At 48.2% G+C, this 22,834-nt stretch overlaps 1 protein-coding gene across 6 annotated transcripts in view; it reads right to left on the bottom strand.

The window, feature by feature from the left end:
- The window catches only part of PLXNB1 (plexin B1), a 193,925-nt gene that overhangs the window by 54,600 nt on the left and 116,491 nt on the right, over positions 1 to 22,834 (bottom strand). For 5 of the 6 annotated variants that reach the window (XM_074957247.1, XM_074957246.1, XM_074957242.1 and 2 more), the window contains 7 exons: positions 21,160 to 21,292; positions 20,245 to 20,401; positions 12,544 to 12,652; positions 12,342 to 12,450; positions 10,637 to 11,500; positions 9,733 to 9,858; positions 8,438 to 8,560 (listed from right to left, as the gene is read on the bottom strand). In XM_074957247.1, coding sequence (XP_074813348.1) covers positions 8,438 to 8,560; positions 9,733 to 9,858; positions 10,637 to 11,500; positions 12,342 to 12,450; positions 12,544 to 12,652; positions 20,245 to 20,401; positions 21,160 to 21,292 — 1,621 coding nt within the window. The remainder of the gene's footprint in view (positions 1 to 8,437; positions 8,561 to 9,732; positions 9,859 to 10,636; positions 11,501 to 12,341; positions 12,451 to 12,543; positions 12,653 to 20,244; positions 20,402 to 21,159; positions 21,293 to 22,834) is intronic. The other variant, XM_074957248.1, reaches the window with a different exon arrangement.

Here is a 22,834-nt window from a genome sequence, read left to right as displayed (position 1 = left end):
TTCATGGCAGGGAGTGATAACTGGGCGGTGGGCACAAGACTGTGCAAAATGGGCCCAGCAGATGACCCTGATGCCTTTTTGTTGACATTTGAGAGGGTGGCATGAGGAATAGGCTGCGAGAAGAGAGTATGGGCCCTCCAATTAGCTCTCTACACTTGGGAGAGGCACAAGCTGCCTATGTGGCACAGAGTGATGCACAAGCAGCTGACTATGATATAATAAAAGCAGCCATATAAGGCGGCTCCAAGGTGAGAGCTCAAGTATCAGATACCTGGCAGGCTGACGTGATTGCGACCAGGAACGTGACCTTCCAGGAGAAGAGAAGGAGAAAGCAGGAAGCCAAAGGCTCGAACGGGTACCCGTGAGCCATCACAGCACCAGATGCAAGTCCCATGGAGGAACAGAATCTCTGACATGTGGGTAGAGGCACTCCAGGCCCTGATATGGCTGTGATATCCTCAGAGAAAACCCACCCACCACTCGAGGGCAGGTCGAAGGCCGAGATGTCTGCTAGATGAACCTTGATGGATGAGAGTGACAAGCCCTGAAGCCTGAGGTGCAGGGGGTAGTCTAGAATGATCTGCAATGGGGCTCACTTGGGACATTTGCCATCCAGCAGGTGAATAGTTTCCATTTGGCCAGGTAGGTTGCCCTGGTGGAGGGCTTTCCTCTGCCCAACAGGACTCGTTGGACCTCGAACGAGCACTGTCGTTCTTGCACATTTAGCCACACAGCAGCCAAGCCATCAGATGAAGTGCCGCCAGGTTCAGGTGCAGGAGACTGCCACGGTTCTGGGATAACAGGTCCGCCCTGAGCAGCATCCGGAACGGGGTCGCCACCGAGAGATCCAACAGAGTGCTAAACCAGTGTTGGTGGGCCCACGCCAGTGCTAAAAGGATGATCTTCGCCCTGTCCTGCTTGATTTTCATGAGGACCGTGGGCAGCAACGGCACCATGATCAGAGTCCCTGTCCCTGCCCTGGAATGAGCAGAAGACATGGCATTTTCTGTTCTTCCTGGACGTGAATAGGTCCACCTGGGGAGTTCCCCACCTGCAGAAAACAGAACTGACCACCTCCGGGTGAAGGGACCACTCGTGGCGAGAGGGGAATGTCCTGCTGAGGTGGTCTGCCCAAGCATTCCTGGCCCCTGGGAGGTCAGCAGCCATGAGGTGGATGTCGTGCTGCAGGCAGAAATCCCTGATGTTGATGTGCAGGGACTGATTGTGACTGAACGAATGGCCTTGAGTACTAAGATTGCCCAGATGGGCTCCCCAACCCAGGTCCGAAGGGTCAGAGACAAGAGTCATCGATGAGATGGGGGTTGCAAAAGGGACTCCTTCCAGCACCAGCGTGGGATCTTGCCACCATGTAAGGGATGACAGTACACTGTGTCACCCTGATCACTCGGTCCATACTGTGCTGGTTGGGGACATAGACCGACGCCAGCCATGCCTGTAGGGGCCTGAGGAGGAGTCGCGCGTGCCAAACCACATAAGTGCATGCTGCCATGTGACCCAACAGTCTCAAGCATGTAGGGGCAGTGGTGAGTGGTTGGACACACAGACGAGATTAGGTCCACCATGGCGTGGAACCAAGTTTCAGGGAGGAAGGCTCTGGCTCACGTGGAGTTGAGAATTGCCCCAATGAATTCTATATGTTGCACTGGGGTGAGGGTCGACTTTTTGTCATTTATTAATAGGCCCAGATCACGGCAGGTGGAACAGACCAGACTGAGATGTCTCCGCACCTGATCCGAGGACTGGCCCCTTATCAACCAGTCTTCGAGGTACGGGTAATCTGGACTCCCAGATCTACACATGTAGAATCATAGAATCATAGAACATTAGGGTTGGAAGAGACCTCAGGAGGTCATCTAGTCCAACCCCCTGCTCAAAGCAGGACCAACACCAACTAAATCATCCCAGCCAGGGCTTTATCAAGCCGGGCCTTAAAAACTTAGAATCATAGAATATCAGGGTTGGAAGGGACCCCAGAATGTAGAGTGTTTGTGAACACTTTCAGGGCAGATGAGAGACCAAAGGGCATCGCCGTGAACTGGAAATGGTGCTGGCCCAACACGAAACGAAGGAAATGCCGGTGCCCCGGGAATATGGAAATATGGAAGTACGCATCCTTTAAATCAAGAGCGGCGTACCAGTCTGCCAGATCCAGGGAGGGAATGATGGAGGCCAGGGAGACCATACGAAAACTTTTTGAGAGACTTGCTGAGGTGTCACACGTCCTTGTTGACCCTCATCAGATTTCTTTTGGACCAATCCTCTAATTTGTCTAGGGCCCTCTGTATCCTTTCCCCACCCTCCAGTGTATCTACCTCTGCTCCCAGTTTAGTGTCATCTGCAAACTTGCTGAGGGTGCAATCCACACCATCCTCCAGATCATTTATGAAAATATTGAACAAAACCGGCCCCAGGACCGACCCTTGGAGTACTCCGCTTGATACCGGCTGCCAACTAGACATGGAGCCATTGATCACTACCCGTTAAGCCTGACAATCTAGCCAACTTTCTATCCACCTTATAGTGCATTCATCCAGCCCATACTACTTTAACTTGCTGGCAAGAATACTGTGGGAGACCGTGTCAAAAGCTTTGCTAAAGTCAAGGAACAACACGTCCACTGCTTTCCCCTCATCCACAGAGCCAGTTGTCTCGTCACAGAAGGCAATTAGATTAGTCAGACATGACTTGCCCTTGGTGAATCCATGCTGACTGTTCCTGATCACTTTCCTCTCGTGTAAGTGCTTCAGAATTGATTCCTTCAGGACCTGCTCTATGATTTTTCCAGGGACTGAGGTGAGGTTGACTGGCCTGTAGTTCCCAGGATCTTCCTCCTTCCCTTTTTTTAAAAGATGGGCACTACATTAGCCTTTTTGCTGTCGTCCGGGACTTCCCCCGATCGCCATGAGTTTTCAAAGATAATGGCCAATGGCTCTGCAATCATATCCGCCAACTCCTTTAGCACTCTCGGATGCAATGCATCTGGCCCCACGGACTTGTGCTCGTCCAGCTTTTCTAAATAGTCCCGAACCACTTCTTTCTCCACAGAGGGCTGGTCACCTCCTCCCCATGCTGTGCTGCCCAGTGCAGTAGTCTGGGAGCTGACCTTGCTCATGAAGACAGAGGCAAAAAAAGCATTGAGTACATTAGCTTTTTCCACATCCTCTGTCACTAGGTTGCCTCCCTCATTCAGTAAGGGGCCCACACTTTCCTTGACTTTTCCTCTCATCTATCAGAGTGGCAAACTCCTGTGCCCGATCCTGTGGGAGGCTCTCTTTGAACTTGCCGACAGAGTCCCACAGGTTGAAATTGTACCTGCCAAGTAGCACCTAATGGTTAGAGACCCTAAATTGGATGCTCACTGTGGAATAAATCTTTCTGCCAAGTAAGTCTAGTCTCTTGACATCTTTATTTTTGGGCGTGCCATTTGCCTGACCCTGCCTGGCCCTTTCATTGATGGCAGACATGACCAGGGACTCCACAGGAGGATGCATGTATAGATATTCATCCCCCTTGGCGGGGACATAGGACTTCTTTTCCACCTCCTTGAACGTGGGCGGAATGGAAGATGGTCTGCCACACCGACTTGGCAATCTTCTGGACCCCGGGTAAACAGGCAGTGCAACCTGGGCAAACAGGCAATGCGACCGGGCTAGGGGAGAGGAGGGAATGACACTGAAGAGGTCATTGGGCTCCTCAGCTAGCTCCTCGACCTCCAAATTCAGATGGGCCCCCACCCTTTTAAGGAGGGCTTGGTGCTCCCTGATGTCATCAGGGGAGCAGCCAGTTTGTGAGGGTCCTACCACCACCTCATCTGGGGACGATGAGGATGACTGCACCGCCGGAGGGTGGGGAGCATCCCCTTGCTGCATTGGGGACCACTCCACAGTTGCCGGGGCCTCCCTTGAGTTCACTGCTTCAGATTGGGCCCCTTGCTCCGATGCCAGCAGTAGCTTTTCCAAGGTCGCCTGGGAGGAGTGGTGGGAGTATGGTGCCGGCATTACAGGCACCCACCACTGGTTCCAGTATTGCCACTGGGCAGGCCATTGCCCCTGACACCATGCTGGTGCCAGAGGCACCTTGGTGGGCTCCCAGCTGGGAAATGATTTGTCCCGGACAGGGGAAGGGCTAAACTGTCCCTCCGACGCAAACCACTGTCCTTCTGGAGACCAGGGCAGGGCCATGGAAGCCTGAGTCTGTCGACTGACTCTTGTTGGCAACCGGTATGGGGAAGGCGAGTGCCGGTTCCTGCCTGAAGAACGATACTGTAGCCCTGGCAACTGGTACCGCGACCAGGAATGGTCTCGTGTCTGAGGAGACTGACGCCTAGGCGACCTGCAAGGCGATGGCGACTGGCACCTTGGTGATCTCTGGCAGGAGGACCGTTGGTACCGAGAATACGGGGATTGGTGTCACGACCCCGGAGTCCCATGTCTTGTAAGCGGAGACTGTGGTGTCGGAGACCTGGGCCTCCTGGCCGGAGATCGGGGTCGCGGTACCGGGGTCCTTGACTGTGATGAAAGGGAATGACGCCTGCAGTCCAGGGACTGGGGGCATTCCACTGCCTGTAGGGGCAATCCCATCACCGGCTTGGTTGTTTGAGCTGGTGTCTTGGCAGGATCTACCATGTAGCCAGGCGTTCACGGTGCTAGTTGGCCTAACTGTTCTTTGGCCGCCAGGCCCACCTCAGGCACAAATGGCCCTGCGATGGGCCAGGACCCTCTACCGCTCCCCAGAGTTGGAGGTGGGTCCCTGGCTGGGCTAGGGGGTCTGACCACAGTGGTACCCCTAAGAGCCTCCGTTGCGGGCATGAGGCCTAGCTCAGGCCCTTTGCGCGGTGCCTGCAGACCAGACGACTTAGATCACTTCTTCAGTATTGGCTAGAGGGAATGGTGCTGGGCGGATCCCGGTGCCAGTGGTGCACTGCATACCAATGCTGAAGTACCGGGTATGGAGTCCGAGTGAGAGGGCTCCGATGACGGGCACAGAGCAGTTTCCATAAGGAGGGCCCTTAATCGAATGTCCCACTCTGAGTTTGGAGATGAAAATTTTTGCAGATCCAGCACTGGTCTTTTCCATGGGACTCCCCCACGCACTTCAGACAACACTCATGAGGGTCACTGATGGGCATTGGCCGGCCGCACTCAGAACACGGCTTAAAGCCTGGGGTGCGGGGCATGCGTTGCTCTGGGACTAACTACTAAACTACTACTAAAACACTTAACAACTAACTAGTCACTGACTAAATAACAAACAAGATGAACGATCTGAACAGTGAAGAACCGCTAATGCTCTTGCTAAGCAAGACCAGGCACTCCAACCAACTGTCACAGGCTGTAAGAAGGAACTGACAGGGCGAAGGGCCAGCGGCGCCTGGTATACTGCCGCAGGAGAGCGCCAGTCCAGAGGGCACCACAGCTGGCCCTATGGATACTGCTAAGGCAAAAGTCTCCGACAACTGAGCACATGGGCACGCACACCTAAAATGGAATCGACATGAGCAAGCACTCAAAGAAGAAGGCCACCGATGAGGCTTGCGCCCTAGTCGAGTGGGCGGTTACAATCACCGGTGGAGGCACTGTCACCTGATCACAGCAAAACTGGATGCAGACAGTGATCCAGGATGAAATTCTCTGGGTAGTCACCAGACAACCTTTCATCCTACCCACCACCAGGACAAACAGCTGTGTCGACTTACGAAACAGTTTAGTCCTTTCGATGTAAAAGGCTACTGAGTGCAGTCAATGTTCCTCCTCAGACTTATGAGGCTTTGGGAAAAAGATTGGCAAGAATATGTTCTGACTCGTGTGAAACTGCAAAACAACCTTGGGCAGGAAAGCTGGGTGCAGCCACAGCTGGACCTTGTCCTCAAAAAACAGCGTACAGGGTGGCTCCAAAGTAAGTGCCCTAATCTCAGAGACCCTATGGGCAGATGTTATCACCACTAGGAATGACACGTTGAGGGGAGAAGAGAAAAGGGAACAAGAAGGTAATGGCTCGTAGCAGCCCCCATGAGCCATGCCAGCACTAGATTCAGGTACTAAGGAGGGACAGGGTCCCAGACATGGGGAAAGAGTCGCTTCAGACCTTTTAGAAACCGGATCGTCATGTGGGCGAAGACCAACCTGCCCTGAAATGGAGTGTGAAAGGCTGATATAGTGGCCAAGTGGACCTTAATTTATGAAAGGGACAAGCCCTGGAGATTGAGATGTAGAAGGGAGTCCAAGATTGACTGAAGCTAGGCCTGCTCAGGCCTAATACCCTGGTCCGAGGCCCAGACATAAACCATTTCCATTTGGCCAGGTAGGCTGCCCTGGTGGAGGGCTTTCTGCTGCCCAACAAGACACGGGCCAAGCACTCCTGCTCTGCTGCATTCAGCCATGCAGCAGATAAGCCATCAGGTGCAGTGCTGCCAGGTTCAGGTGCAGGAGACTGTCGTGGTTCTGGGACAACAGATCCGACCACAGGGGCAGCTACAGCATAGTGTCACCGAAAGGTCCAGCAGTATGCGGAACCAGTGTTGGCGATGCCAAGCCGGGGCTATCAGGATCACCTTCGCCCTGTCCTGTTTGATCTTCATGAGGACTCTGGATTAATGGCACTGCTGGGAAGACATTCATCAGAGCCCCCAACCACTGGAGCAAGAAGGCATCTGACAAAGAGCCCCTGTCGATTCCCCAAATCAAGCAGAACACATGGCATTTCCTGTTCTAGCAAGTCGCGAACAAGTCCGCTCAGGGAGATTCCACTTTCGGAAGATCACGCTGACAACCTCGGGGATGAACCCCCACATAGCTCCGGGGTGCTCAGTGCTGGGTCATGCTTCTTCAACTTCTTCTTAGGCACCAACGAAGGGAAGCGGTGCCGGGTAAAGCCCAGTGCTGGGGGTGCACTACACACCAAGGCTGAAGTACCTGGAGTCGACTCCGGCTGGGACGGCTCCGAGGCTGGATGGAGAGCTGCCTCCATGAGGAGGGCCCCCACATGGATGTCATGCTCTTTCTGTGTTCTGGGACGAAAGTTCTTATAGATGTGACACTTCCTTCAAGCATTTCAGGCAGCTGCTATAGAGCTCACTAACAGGCATAGGCCTGTTGCAGTCGGCGCAGGGCTTAAAACCCAGAAACCAAGGGGACAAAGTCCCCGCCGGGACCCTAACTTACTAACTGCAGTGCTTAACAACTACTTCACTAGCTAACTACTGTAAACAAACTATTTACAACACTAAAATATGAAGCAAAGGAGAAAAACCAGTGACTGCTTGCTAGACAAGGGAAAGGTGCTCCGACCAACCACCATGAGCGGTAAGAAGGAACTGAAAGGGCGTAGGGCTGGCGGCGCCTAATATACCGACACATGAGCGCACGCTCCAGAGGGTGCCACAGCCGACCCTATGGATATCACTAAGGCAAATATCTCCAACAACTACGCACGTAGGCATGCACTAACCTAGAATGGTGTGCATGAGCAAGCACTTGAAGAATCCATGATCTTTACCTACAGTGCCTATGCCTCCTCACCATAACATCCTCGCCTAGTCTTCTATGCCCACCACAGGAGTCAAATGACCCCAAGTCCTCACCCAATGCCGTTACCATATTTCAACCTTCTAGGTCTCTCAAAGGCAGTCAAAGAAGCTGCTACAGCAGTTGGGGTGCCCAGCTGTCTCTAGGGACAGCTGCATGCGCCATCCACTCCAGGCTACTTACAAATCCTCTCCACATGCCACATAGCAGCACACACCCTCCTCATTCCCCTCCAAAACCAGCCTCAAATCTCTCATCCTGGTAGAAACAGCCAACAATCTCTGGGCCAGTATCCCTCTCTCTCCTGTTGCAAAGGCCAGACAGAATACAGTAATGTCATCTATAACTCTAGCACCCTCAGCAGGCTAGGATTGTACATGCTACATACCTCATGCTTGCATCTATCTTACTTTCTGTTATTTTGGTTTTCTCCAAGAGGCTTTCTGCAAAGGAGCTGTCCTCAATTCCAGAAGAGCCCACAAAAAGGTAAACAAAGCGCTGCTAGTGGGAGTGACAGAGTGCTAAATGAAAGGGCAATGAAGCTAACCTTTTGGATGTCATAGGGATGGTAGTGAGATGTGTTACAGGTATGGCATTGTTCTCTGCCACAATCATGGCATTATCACTGTACTATGGCACAGATAAAACTAACCTTCTGCTATCTGAAGACTTTATTATTATTACTTGTCTTACAGCAGCCTCAGGGATCAGGGCCCTGTTGTGCCAGGTACCATACAAACACAGAAGAGAAAGATGGTCTCTGCCCCAAAGAGCTCACAATTTATGTAATTTTTAGTCTTCTCTCCAGTCAGACTAAGAGGATTATCAACAAAAACCTGGATGAGACTGGATTAGTGGTAAGTCTGGATAGCTTCTGCCATCTAAATACTTACCTGGTGTAGCTGACACGTGATGTAGCAGAGTGATCGGTTTGCTTTCTCCCCCTCAACATAAGCATCCATCACCACTGTCCTCCCCTCCACAATCAGGACACACTCATAGTCCCATTGCTGATCCTACAGCCAGGATGAGAGAGACAGCTTAACCAGTATCCACTCACATGGCCAAACCTACACACAGAGGCTCCCAGGCATACACCACTATGCTCCCCCATATAACTTCTCCTCCTGTTCCCATCTCAGTGCCCTTTTCCATATTACTCCCTATGCAAGCAACATGCTCCTTGTTCTCATTTGCCAAGCCATCTTTCTCCTGCGTTCTAGTCCCTCCTATACTCTCCCTTCTTCATGATCCCCACATGAGAGGAATCAAATCAAGACCACAAACAATTTAATTCCCAGAAGACAGACACTGTATGCTGGGGAGAGGAGAGGGTTCCTATCAAAAGATTTCTGCCCAGAAGCAGGGCGATTAGAGAAAAGAAGACCAGAGAAAAAGAATTAGAAAAATGAGCCAGGGTATGTGTCAGTCACCAACCATGCTTGTATGTACAATACACACTTCAACAGAGAAAGGTAACAATTAGTCTGTAACTGAGAGAAATAGGCCACACGCCCTGAAACCTATCAGGTTCCAGCTGCAGTTTGTACATAAGTCTATCATTCCACAGAGGTTATTGAAGTGGTCTTCGATCTTTGGAGACAAATACGATTTCACCTATGACAGCAAATGCAGCCCAAAGGAACCAGAGTTTTTGAGGATCTGTAAGGCTTAATTTTAACTCTGTTGTAGAAGCTTCAGATGTGGAATAGCCACACGGACATTTTAGTACATCAGGAGAAGGGGACAGGGTAAGGAAAAATGGAAGAACTGCGCTCAGCTTTTGAGGTTTAAAATGGAATGAGAAGGGACTCAGCAGGGACCCACCCTGGATACGCAGCCCCCACATTCAGGAAAGATGCAGTTTGAGGATAATCTCACTGTTTCAGCCAAACCCTGACTCCCTCCTCCTCTAAAGGAGAAAGTGCCTAATTCCCCCTCACCAGCCACTGAAGTCCCCCAGATATCTTCTTACCCAGAGATGAGGTTCAAATCCCCATCTTGTTACCAAAACAATCCTGGAGTTTGCCAGTTTGCACCTATGACAGCACCTCAGCAGTGTAGGAATCTCGGTGCTTCAGCGAGGTGTCCTTAAATTTGATGTATCTAGGAACCGAGGTGCCAGAGGCTGCCCACAGGGTGCCATGCTGCAAGCAAACCTCTTCTCAGTGCTAATGGGAAAACATACCTGATACAGATTGAAGTTTTTCCCCAGCAGGGTTATCTTCTGCTTCACGTTGACTGGGAGCAGAGAGGATCCCTGAATGCCCTGCACACAGGGACAGGCTCCAGGACCCCAGCTAAACTCCTCATTCTGAAAAACAAACACCCATAAAGAGCACCCACAGTGCAGGGAATTTAGTTTGACTGGAGCAATTAACAGAGGCAAATACAGGAATGAAATCTCATCCTAAGAGAAGGGGAAGCTGGGCGCACTGGGTATGTTTATACTTGGAGCTTGGAGCAAGATTCCCAGCTTGCCTAGACAAACTCGCACTCATTGAGTTAGCATGCTGAGAACTACAGTAGAGCTGGGGTAGCCCAGACAGTGGTGGCATGGGCTCGCCATGCCAAAGACATAGCAACAGGCTCAGAGAGGTTTGTACTAAGCATGGCTAGCCCGTAGCTTCCTTGGTCCTGTCCATGCTACTGCATCTACACTACTCTTTTTAGCAACCTAGCTCAATGACAGCTACAGCGACTATGTGCATGCAGGCTGGGAATCACACCCCTAGCTCATCGTGTAGACCCAGCCATTTACTACAGGGGTAAGGAGAGCAATATAAGACCCCAAAGACAGCGAGCAGGAGAAAGACACTACGCAAGCCCTAGAAATGGTGTACCAGGAAACCCCTCGGTTGGACACTGTAGCTTCCAGGTAAATGGCCACATTACAACACCAAAGACCCCTTCCTTCCTCAGGCTGCGATTTCCCACTCTGAACACATCACCATCCTTTGGCTCCTCCTCCTCCTCCAGGAGACCCCATCTTCCTTCCTGTAATGTTATGTCTCCCAATTCAGTGACCTGCACCTGAATGTCAAAGTAGATCATAGCTCTAACGGTAGGTCTGAGAGCTGCATCAGACTCACCAACTCCAAAAATCCAGGGGCATCATACTGATAGTCAAAACCAGGGTGCAGGATTCTGGGGAAATCAGGGCCATCCCTCTCTGAAGAGTCTCCATCGCCTGAGAGAAGAGTGGAAGCAGAGAAGGGTGACGTATCATTCTCGGTCTGCAGTGAATCCATCCAATCCTCTGTATCCTTGAGCTCTGTGCCTTCCCCAAGTAGCCAGTCAGGAAGGACTGAAGATGGGACCTCAGAGGGAGGTAGTTCTGTCTCTAGGTCTCCTGGGAAATCAGCAGAGGAGGTGGTGGCACTTGAATTCTGATTGGGGGTGAAAGGAGATGGGATGGCAGATGTGGATGCCTCAGAGGTTGGTAAAGAAGTAGTGGGAGACCATGTGGAATTTGTGATGTCAGGGGCGGGGGTTAATGCTGTCACAACTGGCTGCAGAGTATTGAAGGCAGCAGTGGTGGGTGGGTCAGTGAACCACGCTTCTGGGGCTGGTTCAGAGGTAGGCAGAGCTGTATGGTCTGCAGTCTCTGCTGGGCTGGTAGTGACAGATGCTACAGTAGGATTTGTGGCAAGGCTGGTAGTAGCGGGCTTGTCTGTTAGGGGTAGCACCGTGGATTCAGTGGTGGTCTTGAGAAAGGTGAGAATGGCTGTAGTTGGAGTTGCTGCGCGTGTGTGGCTAAAGGTCCCTGTGGGATAAGCAGTCATGGCAGAGACTGCAGGCAGAGTGGTGGGGACTGACTCTGTGATGGGAGTGTGGGTCACCACCATAGTGACTGGGGGAGTGATGGGTTTGGTGGCCCCAGTGAGTGTGTTTGTGAAGGTCATGGTGGTGGAAGCAGCTGAAGAAAGAAATGGACTTGAGGTTGGAATTTGTGTCTGAGGGGAGCCATTGAGATGGGGGCAGAGAGAGAGAGAATCACAGAGAGAACATGAAAACAGCAACATGTGAGAGAAAGACACAAGCAAAAAACAACAGTCAGTCAGATTCCATGGCAAAGGGGAATTCCTAGGAGGCAATTTGACCTTTCTGAGATTTCTACCGAGAGAGAGATAAGCCTCTCACACTGGTTGGCTTCGCTGAGCACAGGGAATAAAGGCTAATACTGTACATCCTAGAGAGAGATCCTGAGGGGCTGAAACTCTCAGAGTATGAAGGATTAGCTCAACTGTCAGCTTCTCCTCTTGCACAGCTTTATCCATCTTTCACCAAGAGATCCCTGTTCCTTCCAGCTGGTGCTCCCTGCTTATCTTCCTCACATTGCAATGTGCTCCAGCCTGACACACTTCTCCCCAGGCCAATTCTCTCTTGCTCCCTGCCTGCCTCCCTATGATCAGTTCCCTGGTAGTTTCCTCCCAGCCTCCTGATGCCTCCTAGCTTCCCCAGATACCTCACATCAAGATCGTAGGCTGGGCACGAGGGAGGGTTTCTGGATGAGTTATGACTCACTCTGAATAAGAGGCCCGTCCTGCCTCACTGCCCTGCTGCTGGAAACCTTTCCTCAACCCCCACCCCACAATACCTGTGAAAGCTCTACAAAGCAGCCAGGCTCTGAGGGTTCAGGAGCCCCACTTTAGTATCAGAAGGGGACACATACTCCTCTTGACACTCTCAGCCCCTACAGCAGCAAGATGGCTGCCATCTTAATCTAAGTAAAAACCTAATCTTTCTGGACTTCAGTGGCATTCTTAGCAGATGGGATCTGTGAATGAGACAAACCCTCTCATTGTAGATAATGGTCCCCTCTTCACAAGTTGCTTTGTGGGTGCAGAGGTGTTGGTGGATACACCAGTTACATCCCCACTGACTGCTCACACATCCCTGACACCTGAAACAACAGTACAAGATTAGCCTCTGAGGAGGTCCAGTAGACAAATAGGAATGGCCAAAGCCTTTAGACAGGGAACCAACATGTACTCACGGTGCTGACTTCCACTGCAAGGCTACTGCGGCACAGTCATAGAAAGAGAAATCCATGGAAGCAATGAAGACATCATGGAAACGCAACACTAGCTTTAAAGTTATGTGCTCTGAAAAGGGAAATAAAAATGGTACCTCTAAAATAATGGAGCTGTGACAGGTATACATGCTGCAGTATTAGACAGACAGACATATGGTACCCTTTTAGAGGGACACACTGTCTCCATAGATTAGTTGGGAAGCAAGCCTCCCAGCATAAGCCCGATTTTCACCCTCCCTTAACTTAATTAAAACCAAACCAATGGAAATTATAATTTTATATATGTCACATCCTACCATCAGAGAGGTTTATTTAGTGTGCAAACTATGAGGTAAATCAGGAAAGGTGCTTACAAGTCCTTTGGATACAAATTTGTTGGAGACTTGAGAATTTTTGTCTGGCCTGATTTCAGGTATCCTTTTACCTACAAACCCTAAGAGGGTCTCATTCTCTTTGTCTCCAGGAGTATTAGAGCATTTTCACTGTTTTCTTGCAGATTTGATGGCTGAAGAAATATTCACACTTGGTATCTAAGACACAGCCAATGCCTCACACAGACACATGTAATACAGACTGTTTTTATAAGTTGTTTCCAGTGTTGTTGTAGATGTGTTGGTCCCAGGATATTAGACACACAAGGTGGGGGGTAGTATCTTTTATTGGACCAACTTCTGTTGTTGAAAGAGACAAGCTTCCAAGCTCTGTGTAATCTCGAAAGGCTTTCTCTCTCACCAGCAGAAATTGGTCTGATACAAGATATTACCTTACACACCTTGTCTTTCTGTTTTTATAAGCACATTTATCATCTTTATTCATAAACACCCACCCATGACGCTGGAGACAGACACTTGCACTCTGAACAAAAGGGAAAGCTCCACAGCCAGCCGATCTCCAGGCTTTGCCATTCCTCAGGGAGCTGGCCAGACTGCTCATCTACCAAGTGAATAAGCAGTCGGCAGGCTGGGCTGCCCTTCTCCTCAAGGCAGTTCAGTCAGCGGTTCACTTCCTCTCTTCCAGGTAGGCTTTAGGTATGTATCCGGATTCAGACAAATACTAAAATCACCTCTATTTCTGTATCTAAGAGAGGGTCAGTATGGCGCAGGCTGGGCTTTTCACAAGAGGACAGAGGTGAAGGGTGCTGTTGAGAAAATATCTGACTAAAAGGTGTGTGAAAACCAATTGTTGCAACCACATGCAGATCAATCTTGGGCAAGGAAAAGCCACCAGCCAACATGGTGTTGCCAATTCCTGTGATTTTGTCACAGAGTTCATGATGTTTGGTGCGTTTTAAAAGGTCTAATGATTTCATGAATGCTGGATTCCAATCCTTAAATACGCCCTGCTCCAAAATGCTCACTATTGCTCATTACTTTTATTGCGGCGGAAGCCAACCTGGTCTCAGACAAAATGGCCTCCATTTCCCTAGAGCCTTTGCATATGAACACAAGGCTGCACCTAGTGAAGATGGCCACCAATTCTCACTGTTTCCAATTTGAATGAAGCCAGGCTACCTTCAGGGAAGATGGCCACAGCAGTATTGTTGGGGGCTGAAGGCTATAGAGGACAATTTCCTGGTGCAAGTGCTAGACGAGCCAACTATGGGGGGGAGCTTTTCTTGACCTGCTGCTCACAAACAGGGAAGAATTAGTGGGGGAAGCAAAAGTGGACGGGAATCTGGGAGGCAGTGACCATGAGTTGGTTGAGTTCAGGATCCTGACACAGGGAAGAAAGGTAAGCAGCAGGATACGGACCCTGGACTTCAGGAAAGCAGACTTCGACTCCCTCAGGGAACGGATGGGTAGGATCCCCTGGGGGACTAACATGAAGGGGAAAGGAGTCCAGGAGAGCTGGCTGTATTTCAAGGAATCCCTGTTGAGGTTACAGGGACAAACCATCCCGATGAGTCGAAAGAATAGTAAATATGGCAGGCGACCAGCTTGGCTTAACGGTGAAATACTAGCGGATCTTAAACATAAAAAAGAAGCTCACAAGAAGTGGAAGGTTGGACAAATGACCAGGGAAGAGTATAAAAATATTGCTCGGGCATGTAGGAATGAAATCAGGAGGGCCAAATCGCACCTGGAGCTGCAGCTAGCAAGAGATGTCAAGAGTAACAAGAAGGGTTTCTTCAGGTATGTTGCCAACAAGAAGAAAGCCAAGAAAAGTGTGGGCCCCTTACTGAATGAGGGAGGCAACCTAGTGACCGAGGATGTGGAAAAAGCTAATGTGCTCAATGCTTTTTTTGCCTCTGTCTTCACTAACAAGGACAGCTTCCAGACTGCTGCGCTGGGCATCACAACATGGGGAGTAGATGGCCAGCCCTCTGTGGAGAAAGAGGTGGTTAGGGACTATTTAGAAAAGCTGGACGTGCACAAGTCCATGGGGCCGGACGAGTTGCATCCGAGAGTGCTAAAGGAATTGGCGGATGTGATTGCAGAGCCATTGGCCATTATCTCTGAAAACTCGTGGCGAACGGGGGAAGTCCCAGATGACTGGAAAAAGGCTAATGTAGTGCCAATCTTTAAAAAAGGGAAGGAGGAGGATCCTGGGAACTACAGGCCAGTCAGCCTCACCTCAGTCCCCGGAAAAATCATGGAACAGGTCCTCAAAGAATCAATCCTGAAGCACTTACATGAGAGGAAAGTGATCAGGAACAGTCAGCATGGATTCACCAAGGGAAGGTCATGCCTGACTAATCTAATCGCCTTCTATGATGAGATTACTGGTTCTGTGGATGAAGGGAAAGCAGTGGATGTATTGTTTCTTGACTTTAGCAAAGCTTTTGACACGGTCTCCCACAGTATTCTTGTCAGCAAGTTAAAAGAAGTATGGGCTGGATGAATGCACTACAAGGTGGGTAGAAAGTTGGCTAGATTGTCGGGCTCAACGGGTAGTGATCAATGGCTCCATGTCTAGTTGGCAGCCGGTGTCAAGTGGAGTGCCCCAAGGGTCGGTCCTGGGGCCGGATTTGTTCAATATCTTCCTAAATGATCTGGAGGATGGTGTGGATTGCACTCTCAGCAAATTTGCGGATGATACTAAACTGGGAGGAGTGGTAGATATGCCGGAGGGCAGGGATAGGATACAGAGGGACCTAGACAAATTGGAGGATTGGGCCAAAAGAAATCTGATGAGGTTCAACAAGGACAAGTGCAGAGTCCTGCACTTAGGACGGAAGAATCCAATGCACAGCTACAGACTAGGGACCGAATGGCTAGGCAGAAGTTCTGCGGAAAAGGACCTAGGGGTGACAGTGGACGAGAAGCTGGATATGAGTCAGCAGTGTGCCCTTGTTGCCAAGAAGGCCAATGGCATTTTGGGATGTATAAGTAGGGGCATAGCGAGCAGATTGAGGGACGTGATCGTTCCCCTCTATTCGACATTGGTGAGGCCTCATCTGGAGTACTGTGTCCAGTTTTGGGCCCCACACTACAAGAAGGATGTGGATAAATTGGAGAGAGTCCAGCGAAGGGCAACAAAAATGATTAGGGGTCTGGAACACATGACTTATGAGGAGAGGCTGAGGGAACTGGGATTGTTTAGTCTGCAGAAGAGAAGAATGAGGGGGGATTTGATAGCTGCTTTCAACTACCTGAGAAGTGGTTCCAGAGAGGATGGTTCTAGACTATTCTCAGTGGTAGAAGAGGACAGGACAAGGAGTAATGGTCTCAAGTTGCAGTGGGGGAGGTTTAGGTTGGATATTAGGAAAAACTTTTTCACTAGGAGAGTGGTGAAACACTGGAATGCGTTACCTAGGGAGGTGGCAGAATCTCCTTCCTTAGAAGTTTTTAAGGTCAGGCTTGACAAAGCCCTGGCTGGGATGATTTAATTGGGGATTGGTCCTGCTTTGAGCAGGGGGTTCGACTAGATGACCTCCTGAGGTCCCTTCTAACCCTGATATTCTATGATTCTATGAATGTGGGGACCAGGAGGAGGTTGCAGGGAAAACTAAAGGATGAAGGGAGTGGCACTGAAGGGGATGTCAGGGAACCATAATGCAAGGAGGGAGACTGAATGGGCAGGAGAATATGGGAAACAGGCAAGAGGCTGAAGAAATCCAGGAGGAGACTAAGGGGGTGCAAGGGAATGGAGGGAGGCAGGGGGGAAATGTAGGATAGTTTAACAGGAAAGAAAAGCAAACGTGAAGACAGGTTAATGCTGGGACAGGCTGGGGACAGGAGATTGTGGGGGAGAGGACTATGGACGTGGAGATGAAGATGGGGAAGGGAGTGACAGAAGAGGGGGATAGAAGGGCAACTCCCAGCCTCAGGAACAAGGAGTGAGGAAGGTGAGCTCCCTCCAAGGCCCACACTTCTGCCTCTGCCTTCAGATTGAGTTGTGACCTTAAGATGTTCACATCTTTGGGACAGTGGCTTCTGCCACACAGTTCAAAAAGCAAAAAGCAAATAAGAAACAATACATTTGGGGTTTTTAGAGACATCATGATTTGTAAACCAGCCTCATGATGTTTTTGGATCTGACATAAGCTTACATACTGTAACAGCAGTTTAATTTGCTACTTCCTGCCCAGATGAAAATATGAATCCAGCTCAGGGGTCCTGAAACTACCAAATCCTCTGAACATATGCCACAGAGTCACAAAATTATAAATGTTACCAGTTCAATCAGTCCAACGCCCCTAGCAACACAGCACTGTTCACTCCAGTGCTGTGTCACTTTCATTTTCAATCACTGCTGTGATGATGTTCCCAAGTGGAGAGGATTCAAAACGCTGATGCAGATCATGGGCAAGAAGTTTAGCCTGATAGCCTACGTTTTCTTGATTTATTTCCATTCTATTATTCCTGCTGTTACCCCATTTTACCACTTTGAATACCGGTGCACAGGTCCCTAGCTCCCCCTCAGTCTTATTTCAGCCAAGCTGTCTACATAAAACCCTTTAAAATGAACCTTTCCAGTCCCCTAATCATTGTAGCTGGTCTTCACTGAATTTCAGTTTGTCAGTATCTTTTGGGTCCAGTGATGTCCAGACCTGAACACGGAATTCAAGGTGCTGCCTGAGCTGTGTTGGACGGAAGGACACTGTACCCTCCTTGCTCAGAACATGATACCTCTCCATTCATAACCAAAGGCTGTGTTAGTTTTTTCTGCTGCCATATTGCATAGCAGACACATGTCTAATGTGTTGTCCACAATCACCCTTGGGGCCCTAGGTCTCTTCCAGCCTTAGCTTCTTCATAAGTATTTCCCTCCAATTGAATAGGAACATAGGACTGGATGAGACCTCCTGGGTCATTGAGTCTAGTTCTGAGACTGGAACACATGATTTATGAAGAGAGGTTGAGGGAACTGGGATTAGTCAGTCTGCGGAAGAGAAGAATGAGGGGGGATTTGATAGCTGCTTTCAACTACCTGAAAGGGGGTTCCAAAGAGGATGGATCTAGACTGTTCTCAGTGGTAGCAGATGACAGAACAAGGAGTCATGGTCTCAAGTTGCAGTGGGGGAGGTTTAGGTTGGATATTAGGAAAAACTTTTTCACTAGGCGGGTGGTGAAGCACTGGAATGCGTTACCTAGGGAGGTGGTGGAATCTCCTTCCTTTTCAGGTTTTTAAGGTCACGCTTGACAAAGCCCTGGCTGGGATGATTTAGTTGGGGTTGGTCCTGCTTTGAGCAGGGGGTTGGACTAGATGACCTCCTGAGGTCCCTTCCAACCCTGATATTCTATGATTTTTGTACTAACCTCATTTTCTCATCTTAACTAATAATTTCCCATGTGGTACTCTGGAACCTGCCATGTGGTACTGTATCAAATGCTTTCTGAAGGTCCATATAGATTAGATCTCCTGGATTCCTCGTCTTATCAAAAAAAGATGTGTTATTCTGGCACAATCTATTTTTTGTAAACCCATGCTGCATTTTACCCCTTCTTCCATTTACTACCATGTCTTTAATGTCTGTTTCCTTTAAAAATTGTTCTAAAGCCTTGTATACTACTGAGGTCAAGCTAACGGGTCTGTTGTTCCCAGATTACCTTTTTTCCCTTTCTTAAATATAAGTACTATATTTCCTGTTCTCCAGCCATATGATACTACCCCCAATTTGATAGATTAAAAATTCTAGTTACTGGATTTGCAAATTCATGAGCCAGTTCTTTCAGTATTCTGGGATGGAGATTATCCAGTCCCCCTGATTTGAATGCATTAAGCATTTTGAGTTTTGCTTTCACCTCTGATGCAGTATTTCCATTTCTATACATTCAATCCCAATTACCCATCCTGCCTTTGCCCACACATTCTATATTATCATCCTTATTGAAAACTGAGGCAAATATTCATTTAGTGTCGGGGCCAGACCAAGATTATCCTTAATCTCTGCCCATTTCTTCTCTTCTTGTTCTCTTCTTATTTATGTGGTACCTTTAACTATTTGTTTTAATTTCCTTTGCAAGGTTTAACTCAACTTGACTTTTGGCAATTATCACTTTACCTCTCCACTTTCTGACCTCTCACTTTCCTTGCTGACTGATCCCTTTTTCCACTCCTTTGTAGAATCTCTGCATACTCCTATCACATTTTTGAGGTGGTATTTCATTCAATTAGGTTTGGAGCACTTCCCTACAAGTTTATTCTTCTTGTTGGGGATGCAAGTTCAAGTCAAAGGTGCAAAAATTATCTGGAAGAAATTCCAAGGCTTCACATTAAGTCCTTGAGCTCTGCAGTCCAGTTGCCTTCATTAATTATTTCCCTTCATTTCTCAAAGTCTGCCCTGTAGTTGGTGACCTAGTTTTGATTATCCTTCCATTTAATTTAAACTGAATCAACTCATGCTCAGTCAATCCAAGATTTTTTACAACTAGCTCTTCTATAATGTTACTGGTTACCAAAACCAAATATAAAATAGTATTAACTTTTGTTGGCTTAACGACTATTTGGTAACCAAATCTGTCAGCTATCATATCCAGGAATAACTAGGCCCTACCATTATTAGTAGCATTTGTTCCCCAACCTGTATCTGGGAAGTGAAAGTCTCATAGAATGACAATTCCCAGTAGTATTTATCTACCTAATTCAATGGTAAAAAACTAAGTTACCACAGAGTTAAGGTTGCTTGGTACTATGTCATCCCCTTGCAGAAACTAAGCTGAGCAAAACTCAATGTACAGTTAATGTTGCCCATGCAACCTTAACTCTGCCCTCTTTCAGAAATATCCCAACACGCCCCATTCACACATATACCATTCCTCTGCCAACAGTGTCTGAAATGTACATGTTCTTCACCTCTTTTACAGCCCATTCACTCTCATCCACAGGACAAATGGACAGAAAGGAAAAAAAATACAGTCACCCACACCACCTCTGTCTACCCTCTTTGAGCAATGCTTCAATGCGCACATACTCACAGTGGCCCTTGACACTTTCAGGCAGTTCCACACCCTGGTGAACACTGACACTTAGCCAGCTCCCCAGAAACAATACCATATGTGTACAATTTAAGAACTATGTGACAGACTTAAGACTCCCTTATACTTACTCACAGGATACCAACTCAACCTATACTTTCACTTAACCATCATTAAAGCATTAGAATTCCATCATATTCCACCTCGCCACCGACATTCTGACAAACTCCGTTGTTCCTTCTTCTGATTATTTTGTTTACCAGTCGTTTTATATTTCATTTACAGAAAATGTTGAACTGACCTGTTCCTGTTTTCAAAGCTGGTGCTTGGCTGGGATCTGGGGAGGGACACACGATGCCTGACTCTGTCAGAACTGCTGGACTCTCATAGTCTTCAAAGTAACAAGAATATGATTCTTCCTCATGCAAGGATGGTAAATCCAAGATAGTCAGGAAAATCTGCCAATCAAATATTAATATAAATCCACAATTTGTCCCTTCATAATTCACACTTTTCTAGTTAATATAATTGTTTTCCTAATCTCTCATTTTTAGAGAGACAAAAAAATAATTGATACATCCATCCATTTTCTTTCTAAGATGGCTCCCACTATTGTCTCTAATCGCATTATCCTTGCTGCCATTTTCAATGCCATTCCTTAATGTCCTTCCTGTAAACAAGCACCCAGTTCTCTAGATGGAAGCTGGGTTCCCACCGGCTCTTGGTACATCGACAGAATTCTCATCCATGAGACACCTCAGTTTCCCATTGGCTCTTCTAGCAGAGGTCAGAAACTGGGCTGATGATTTTAAACTTTCTTTCATTATCCTTTTAATAATCAGCATCATGAAGCTTTAGAAATCTATAGGTATGCTTACACATGCCAACCCAAGGACAGACTTTGCAGTAGCAGCACAAGGCAAGTAAGAACCCCCAAAATGTATCACTCTCATAATAATATATGCATAGACATCTGACTTGAAAAAGTCATGAAGGAACCCATCCCTCCTGAAACCATCATGACACTTAAGTGCCCTGAGTAAGGCACACCCTGGATGAAGTCCAAAGCTTAGTGATTCAGCTCCCATTGAAGTCAATAGGAGATTTTCTCATTTACACCAGAATGGAAGGTGGCCAACCATCTACAGACATGAAAGGAGAAAGCCACCATTCTTATCACATTGGTATGTTTTCCAAGTACTATGTCACTGCTCACATTTCTCTTTTCTTCTCTGCTGATATTAGCTGGGCTTAGTGACTGGATGGATAAACATTGCTTTGTAGAATTAAAACTCCAGAGCCACTGCTCACTCACTGTGGATCTGGAGCACTCAGAGCGACGACTGCACCTGAAGAAAAAGATTTAGGAAACCATCAGCGTGCTCTCCAAAACTGAGGAGGGGATGTATTCTTTGGCTACAATATTGCTGTGAGCAGGACTCTCCCCAGCAAGAGTGGTAGGAAAACCATACACACCAACTACAGTAGTGACAACAAGCTAAGGCATGTAGCCTCAATAGCTCCAACAGTGCTATTTGGCATTGTTGAGGCCTCATCTGGAGTAGTGTGTCCAGTTTTGGGCCCCACGCTACAAGAAGGATGTGGAAAAATTGGAAAGAGTCCAGTGGAGGGCAACAAAAATGATCAGGGGTTTGGAGCACATGACTTATGAGGAGACGCTGAGGGAACTGGGATAATTTAGTCTGCAAAAGAGAAGAATGAGGGGGGATTTGATAGCTTCTTTCAACTACCTTAAAGGGGGTTCTAAAGAGGATGGATCTAGGCTGTTCTCAGTGGTACCAGATGACAGAACAAGGAGTAATGGTCTCAAGTTGCAGTGGGGGAGGTTTAGGTTGGATATTGGGAAAAACTTTTTCACTAGGAGGGTGGTGAAGCACTAGAATGCATTACCTAGGGAGGTGGTGGAATCTCCTTCCTTAGAGGTTTTTAAGGTCAGGCTTGACAAAGCCCTGGCCGGAATGCTTTAGTTGGGGATTGGTCCTGCTTTGAGCAGGGGGTTGAACTAGATGACCTCTTGAGGTCCCTTCCAACCCTGAGATTCTAGGATTCTGTGAATCCAAATTTGGGCATGAATGGGAATCTTGGCCACACAGGGTACATTAGATACAGCACAACTTCATTTTGTAAATTATATTTACAATTTACAGCTGAGTAAACCTGGCCACTAACATTAAAGGTGGAGGTGAGAAACCTGAGAGGAAGAAGGGACATAACAGAGGGTAACGAACTGAACACTGTGGCACTGCATAGACAGAAAAGGATAGCCAAGTGGAAGCAGAACCATGTTTGATGGGAGCTGGAGTTCACAGCATTGCTGGATCCACTACCAAGGACTGGAACAGAGTGTCAAAGGCTGAATGAGGAGAGAGGATGAGCCAGTAACAGCAGAAAGGAGAAGGCTGTTAGCTGCATGGAACAGACTAGTTTCCTTGCTGTGGTCAGAGTGAAACCCAGAATGAGATCCACTGGGAAGAATACAGTGCATGGTGATTGAAGAGAAGTGCAGAACTGAGTGAAATGCAGTGGCTCCAATTTGCACGAACTGGAAGGTGCCAGAGAAAAAGCAGCTGTTGACTAATGGTGGCATTTCCGGGAGGTCGTGTGGGGAGACAGAATCAGATGATAGAAGGATGAGGGTTTAAAGAATGAATGAACACAGAGGAGATGTATGTACCACATGCAGCAGCTAACAGTATTTCAAGTAGGGCTATATAAGTCTAAATGCATGTTGCACAAGATCATATAAATGTACGAATAGAAGAGTTAACATCATCGCATACTGTACCTTATTGGAGTTTTCCAGTAAAACGGACAGAACTAAACAGAAGAAAATTAACTAGCTAATCCCAAATAATCATTTCTCTGAAGAG

This window comes from Natator depressus, chromosome 7 (genome assembly GCF_965152275.1).
Source record: "Natator depressus isolate rNatDep1 chromosome 7, rNatDep2.hap1, whole genome shotgun sequence".
Lineage (NCBI taxonomy): Eukaryota > Metazoa > Chordata > Testudines > Cheloniidae > Natator > Natator depressus.
The sequence above is the reverse complement of the archived record's forward strand: the minus strand, read 5'-3'. Positions and strand labels throughout refer to the sequence as shown.